The sequence below is a fragment of the Crassostrea angulata genome, chromosome 1 (assembly GCF_025612915.1).
Source record: "Crassostrea angulata isolate pt1a10 chromosome 1, ASM2561291v2, whole genome shotgun sequence".
Classification (NCBI taxonomy): domain Eukaryota; kingdom Metazoa; phylum Mollusca; class Bivalvia; order Ostreida; family Ostreidae; genus Magallana; species Magallana angulata.
In genome coordinates, this window is record NC_069111.1 from 15,655,014 (window position 1) to 15,662,478 (window position 7,465).

General features: G+C 33.8%; 2 protein-coding genes across 5 annotated transcripts in view; one reads left to right on the forward strand and one right to left on the reverse strand.

Moving 5' to 3' along the window:
• LOC128181495 (microtubule-associated protein 2-like) overlaps positions 1–1,105 on the reverse strand; it is a 57,239-nt gene extending 56,134 nt beyond the window's left edge. The window contains exon 1 of one of the 2 annotated variants that reach the window (XM_052849935.1): positions 977–1,105. The gene's annotated coding sequence lies outside the window, so the exon portion shown is untranslated. Of the gene's footprint in view, positions 1–772; positions 792–976 lie in introns of those variants that run through there. The other variant, XM_052849941.1, reaches the window with a different exon arrangement.
• LOC128181695 (tRNA-uridine aminocarboxypropyltransferase 1-like) lies at positions 852–3,129 on the forward strand. Of its 3 annotated transcripts, XM_052850193.1 has the most exons (6): positions 852–941; positions 1,294–1,384; positions 1,483–1,647; positions 1,869–2,009; positions 2,149–2,569; positions 2,820–3,129. In XM_052850193.1, the coding sequence occupies exons 3-6, from the start codon at positions 1,483–1,485 to the stop codon at positions 3,107–3,109; spliced, it is 1,017 nt and encodes a 338-aa protein (XP_052706153.1). In that variant the 5' UTR covers positions 852–941; positions 1,294–1,384; the 3' UTR covers positions 3,110–3,129. The 3 variants fall into 3 exon arrangements, with proteins under 3 accessions (XP_052706153.1, XP_052706145.1, XP_052706161.1); XM_052850185.1 differs by lacking the exon at positions 852–941 and having other exon boundaries at positions 1,245–1,384; XM_052850201.1 differs by lacking the exon at positions 852–941 and having other exon boundaries at positions 1,245–1,329.
• The last annotated feature ends 4,336 nt before the right edge of the window (positions 3,130–7,465 follow it).

Sequence of the window (7,465 nt, forward strand, 5' to 3'; positions counted from 1 at the left end):
ACTTTTATCTCTTTTGCAATGCAAAATCCCCATAGATTTTTTTATTTTTGGCTGTGTATTGAAATCTGACAAACTAGAAGGGGCGTTTCAAAGGAGAAATCTTGTGATTTTTTCATACCTCTGAATGAATATTGTTTGAAACCAGAGGTATTCATAGAAATAGAATAATTTAATAAAATGTGTGGCAAAAAAATCTTGAGACAGACTATAAATATATATAGAACCATTTTAACAAGACCATGGACTTTCAGTTGGTTCTAAGTATCCTGTGGATTGTTTTAGTCAGTCGGTCAAAAGATGGCTGGCTATCAACCACAGGGCCAAAATAACCAGACAGGTTTCCAGTAGGTTGGTGAACAATTATTTCTAAATATGATACATGTCATACCCCATCCCATTATCCCTTATTCAGATTTAACAAATCCAGATAAATCTAACAACCAAATTCATCCTGCTTTAGTCTAAATATTGGAAACTGGGTTAGACAAACCCCGAATTGCTAAACTAAAAGAAAAAGGGAAATGCCTCGCTGACACTTAAATATAAACCTTAGGCACCAGGTTTGATGTCAGGAACATTCAGACAAGTTGAATTGGTTAGAATAATCATTTCTATGTATGGAGAGAAAAAACTGAATGAAGAATGAGAGAGAGAGAGAGAGAGAGAGAGAGAGAGAGAGAGAGAGAGAGAGAGAGAGAGAGAGAGAGAGAGAGAGAGAGAGTTTCCACCAATATGTATCATACCAACAAAATATCAACATGTAGGGACTTACTGTGGAATTAATTTCTACAAACAATGAGCACGATCTGATGATACATATAAGTACATGTAACACTACCAGTAACGGTCTAAGGTGTGGTCTTCTCACATCACAGCGGCTGTCTAGGGGCACCTTAATTTTGTTTGTCATATCCTCTGAGGTTGCAAAAACGCACTATAATGTAAGATGTACTGAAAAGAACATAAAAGAACTTACGATTGACAATGCCAATGGTCTAAGAGAAGTAACAGTAATCTCATAAATCCGTTCTGCCTTTGTAATCGCCGCCATATAATAATATAGATTGCGTTCAGTTCAGTCATCACGATCAAAACATGACATGCGAATAACCTGAATGATAACAGAAATGCTGAATTAAAGTAAAATCATTCAAAATGTAAACATCAAACTCATCATTATCATCATCATCGTCATCATCATCATCAACATCTCTCCTCTCTCCCAAACATGCACCTGTATCCACATCGTATCGTTAAACATTGTCGCTATCAAACGCTCCTTTGTTTTTTTAGTTTTGGAAACTCACATGGTAAAAGTGACCGTCTGAGGTGGGACTAACGTTGGATACGTTTTGTTAATATTCTCTAATTGCAAATATATCAGGTAGTTGAGGCAGAAATTGATAAAAAAAATTCTCTGATTATTTATGAGTACGGAGATTTAACGTGAGTAGCTCGAATTTACTCTGTATTCTTTTTCAGATGGAAGAAAAACCGTTTGAGGGTCTTAAAATTTCATCCTCAGATTTTCTTAACACACTAGAGAACCGAACTATCTGTCCAAAATGTATGAAGTCCAGGAAATTTTATTGTTACAACTGTTTTGTCCCAGTAAAAGGGATAGAGGATTTGATCCCAAGGGTGCAAGTAGGTTACAAAAAATTGTTAAAACAGAATTATAAGTAAGTACCCGGTATCAAAGGTACAATTTTTTCAAGTGTTAATTAACAGAAACATGAATTAAGATATGTCTTTAGTTATAGGGGTTATTGATAAACTACATGTATCTAAGGCATTGTTTAATTAATAGATTATCAGGTATTTAATATTCTTTTGATAACACTGTCACTGGTAATAATTCATTGCAGCTGCCTATAAAAATTGACATCATTAAACACCAAAATGAATGTGATGGGAAGAGTACATCAGCCCATGCTGCTGTACTAGCACCAGATGATGTCAGAGTGTTTACATATCCATGTATCCCAGACTATCCGGACCCTAGTAAGGTAAGGAAAACCCCAAACATGCTAACAGCATTAACACTGTGTATACATCACCTCATTCCAAATCAACATATGTCCAAAACTATTTGGACGTTGTATTTTTATTTTTAAGCATTGTCATTTGTTCTTTTCCTTTCATTAGGTTGTCCTTGTTTTCCCAGGAAAAAATTCCTTAACTCTTGAAGAATTGGCCAGAAATTCTAGATCCAAACCTAAAGACAGAGACAATAACAGTGACAATGATCAGAATTCCTGTAGACTGTCATCTGAAGTTGGGCAAAATGAATCCCTGTGCAAAAATCTAAAGGGAAATAACCCTGTGAATGGTAGTTCATCTGACAAGGGAAGTAACCCTACGTCAGAGGATCCATGTTCTAAAGAGACAGCATCTTGCCAAGTTCTTGAGGAGTCTTCACCATATAAGAGGAAGGCGGGAGACACTGAAGGAGAAAAAACGAAGAAACAGAAGATTTCAAGTGAAGAGCCTCCATTTGAGAGAGCCATCTTCGTTGATAGTACTTGGAAGCAGACTAAAGGAATAATTGCTGATGATAGACTTAAAGGCATCATATTTTTCCAGAGTTTACCCTACTTATTTTTTAAAGGAAAGATGCATGTTAATTTTACTGCTAAATATTTGTATGGGTTTTTGAATTTTCCTTGTATATTTACATCTAAATTCTTTAAAGTATAATTGAAAAATTGGTCAGATTTGTATAATTATGTCATTTGTATATTGTATTTATTTAAAGCTCTTGTCCAACAACATAAAGTCTATACTTGTATTATAAGTTGAATTTCATTTCCTTTTAGACATGACCTGCATACAATTGAAATCAAGAGAAACCAAATTTTGGAGGCACCAGAAGGATAATCCGGCCACCTACTTGTCCACCATCGAGGCAGTGTATTACCTAGTGCGGGATTACCACGAACTCTTTCTGGAAGACACAAGTTATAATGGAGAATACGACAATCTATTATTTTTCTTCTCATTTATGTACCAGAAAATAAGAACATTTTATGATGGAGGAAAAGACTTAAAAGCTTATAAACAGAGAGCTAAAACGAAACAAGTTTGTGGAGAAAAAACTAGTGAATGAATTTTGCTTCTTTATTTTGTAGACTTGACGTCTACCTATTATGTTTTAATGATAAGATACTTTTGTCAAACTATACTACATCTTTGGGTTAAATTACCTTGTCAGGGTTGAAGTATGTAGATTAGATTTATTTACAAGCAATTTAAGACCATTGATAAATTGGCTTTTGAGAGCCAAATCTCTGGGGACAGTCTAATTAGAATTCAGTGTTTTGAATCTGCTACATGTTCTTTTAAGGAATTAGTAGTGGAAATGGATCCAGAAAATCAAATTTTAATACTATGTTAAAGCTGAACATATTTTATAGATAGGCACCGTCGCACAGGTATATAAACCTTTCGATTTTGTTCCATTGCGTTAAACTCGACTGTAGATTAATTAGTATTATTTTCGTGGTCTCAGAATGTGTTCATCTAAGAATCATTTAGCCTAGCTGTATATCTGATGTTAGTATTTTCCCGGACTGGGAATGCACATAAACAATTAATAATTTTTGCGCGACTGACACAAGGATTGTAAGATGTTCATCCACACAGGTTAGGTCTCAGCAGCAAATAATTGAAAAATTTTTTTTGAAATCAATTTTGTAATGTACAGGCCAATAAATTTAAATGATTGTTAAGGTGCAAGCGGGTTTGCATAATTAAAAAAATAAAAGTCACATAAATATGTCAGTATTCTAATATTTAATCATACAATTGCTGAAGGATATATGAATACTTTAGTAAATAAAAAGGAATCATTCATTGAATATTATGAGGTGATAATTTCGGTCAGGGAATGATCAAATCTATTATAAAGCCCTTCGGGCCTTATTGGATTTGACTATCCCCGACCGAAATTATCACTTCAGAATACTTAAAGAATGATTCCTTATCCTTAAAAAGGTCCTGGGCTTATATGGCGTATAGGGATTGTAGGGATAGGGGTGATGAAAGAGAAATATGTCGGACAAGAACCCATTGTCGTCGAGTATAAATTAAAAAACTAGAGTATTAGAGAAAATGTGTTTATTTTTCGGCAATGAATGGTATTTGCATCTTAAACATAAAATTCATAGGAATTGTCATTTTGCATGGCTAAGGACATATCTATGGCAAGCCAGATTCACAAAAATGAGCTTATCATAGTTTTGATTAATTCACAGTCGATAAACTACATGAAGGTTTAACGGTTGTAAACTATAGATTTCGGACAGAAAACTATTGTTAACGCCTATAATAAATATTTCACATCTGTAAACCATAGTTATTGCGATCATTTATGATCTAGAAGTGTAATATTAATTAGTGTAAAACTATAATATATGCATTTGCAGAACACAGTTTAACAAATAAATATACCGGTAGTTTTACGATTGTGAACTTTAGTTAGCGAATGTAAATTATAATTTACAGATGCGAGTCTATATTTATCAGCAAAATCTATTGTTAACGTTACTTGCAGAAAGTTAATTAAACTAGTAGACTAATTGTTCTCGAACAATTAGAGGTCTTTCCACCTCATTGTTTTTTATGTTTGAAATAAGATTGCTTCAATAGAATAAATTATTTTTTCTGCGTTACTTCATAAAAAAGGTGTCAAATGATTAAGTTTGCAATTTTTTATTGCTTAACCTTGACCTTTGACCTTTATGTCATTTTCATCGGACAAGGTAGTCGCTTCAATACCAAGTGGTCCGATGTATCTATGATTATTGATTCAAAAGTTAATATTTGTGTTTTTTATTGAATGTTCGAAACTTTCAGGGGCAATAACTCCTAGAAAGGGACTTTGGACCCTGTCGGTAAGAATAGATTGAAGAAGCGTCTCAATATACTGAATCGTTAGTAAAAGTTTAAAGTCTCTATCTCCAACGGTTAATTAGGAGTAGCGATAACAAGCATTTTGTACAATAGGGGCAATAACTCTATAATTGTTACATGGTAGGGGTCAAAGGGTTATATTTTGAAATGTCTTAAGATGTCCTACTACATCCATGAAAAAGATTTTCTCTACCATCCTAAACAAAAGAGATCTAAAAACTCATTAATTAGGAGATTTCCAAATGACCTTGACCTTTGACCTTTATATCATTTTGTTCATCCAAGGTAGACGCTTCCATCCCAAGTGGTCCGAAGTCTGTATAATAAGTAATAAAAAAGTTGGAAGTGATTTTATAGAAATGTAAATACTTTCAGGGGCAATAACTACTAGAAGAGGGGCTCAGATCATTTTGGTATGAATAGATTGAAAAACCCTCTAAGTGTACTAAAGACATTGGTAAAAGTTCCAAGTTTCTATCTCTTATGGTTTCAGAGGAGTAGCGATAACAAGCTTTTCGTACAATAGGGGCAATAACTCACTAACTATTTAAAAGAAAGAGCCAAGGGGATATATTTTAAAATGTCTAAAAATGTCCTATTACATCCATGAAAAGTTTTTCTCTACTACACTAAACAAAAGAGATTTAAAAACTCATTAATTAAGAGATTTTCAGATGACCTTGACCTTTGACCTTAATGTCATTTTGTCTGGCCAAGGAAGACGGTTCCATCCCAAGTGGTCCGAAGTCTCTATGATAAATAATAAAAAAGTTGGAAGGGATTTTATGGAAATTCAAATACTTTCAGGGGCAATAACTACTAGAAGGGGGTCTCGGATCCTTTCGGTGTTAGTAGATTGAAGAACTCTCTAAGTGTACTGAAGACATTGGTAAAATTTCCAAGTCTCTATCTCTAACGGTTTCAGAGGAGTAGCGATAACAAGCTTTTCGTACACAAGGGCAATAACTTTGTAAGTTCTGGGAGTTATCAAGCAAAGGGTCATTTGGTACCATAACTTTTAATGGCCAATAACATAGAGAAAAAATTGTTTCAATATCTCTTGAAATAAAAAAGCTGTCCCTGGAAAAAAAGAGAAGAAAAAAAATAATAAAAAACATAAGAAAAACTAGTAGACTAATTGTTCTCGAACAATTAGAGGTCTTTCCACCTCATTGTTTTTTATGTTTGAAATAAGATTGCTTCAATAGAATAAAGAAATTTGTCTGCGTTACTTCATAAAAAAAGTGTCAAACGATTAAGTTTGCAATTTTTTATTGCTTGACCTTGACCTTTGACCTTTATGTCATTTTCATCTGACAAGGTTGACACTTCAATACCAAGTGGTCCGATGTATCTATGATTATTGATTCAAAAGTTAATATTTGTGTTTTTTATTGAATGTTCGAAACTTTCAGGGGCAATAACTGCTAGAAAAGGACTTTGGACCCTGTCGATATGAATAGAGTGAAGAAGCGTCTAAGTATACCGAATACATTAGTAAAAGTTTCAAGTCTCTATCTCTAACGGTTAATGAGGAGTATCGATAACAAGCATTTTGTACAATAAGGGCAATAACTCTATAAATGTTACATGGTAAGGGTCAAAGGGTTATATTTTGAAATGTCTTGAGATGTCCTACTACATCCATGAAAAAGTTTTTCTCTACCATCCTAAACAAAAGAGATACAAAAACTCATTAATTAAGACATTTCCAAATGACCTTGACCTTTGACTTTTATGTCATTTTGTTCGGCCAAGATAGACGCTTCCATCCCAAGTGGTCCGAAGTCTCTATGACAAATAATAAAAAAGTTGGAAGTGGTTTTATAGAAATGTAAATACTTTCAGGGGCAATAACTACTACAAGGGGGGCTCAGATCCTTTCGGTATGAATAGATTGAAGAACCCTCTAAGTGTACTGAAGACATTGGTAAAAGTTCCAAGTCTCTATCTCTTATGGTTTCAGAGGAGTAGCGATAACAAGCTTTTCGTACACAAGGGCAATAACTTTGTAAGTTCTGGGAGTTATCAAGCAAAGGGTCATTTGGTACCATAACTTTTAAAGGCCAATAACATAAAAAAAAATTGTTTCAATATCTCTTGAAATAAAAAAGCTGTCCCTGGAAAAAAAGAGAAGAAAAAAAATAATAATAATAATAATAACTAGTAGACTAATTGTTCACGGAACAATTAGGAGGTCTTTACACCATTCATTTGCCCTCTTGTTTTGTTCAAATCATTTGCGGGACATCTGTAAATTTGAAGGAAAAAAAAAAAAAAAAAAAAAAAAAAAAATGGGTTCCGCACAGTGGTATCGATCCGAGTTCCTTTAGATTCCTAGGCGAGAGTGTTTCCACTACGCTATTTCGCTTGTTATCTGATCGAAGGTAAAATTTGTTGAGTTGTGTAGGTAGCAAGGGACAGTTTCGAATAAAGTACCCGTCAGTATTTTTGTAAAAATGAGAGTTGCTGTACTTGGAGGCTTATGAGTGTTGCTAAAATTCATGAAATGATTTTTAATGATCATCATTAGTTAGAGGGGTGTCTCTTG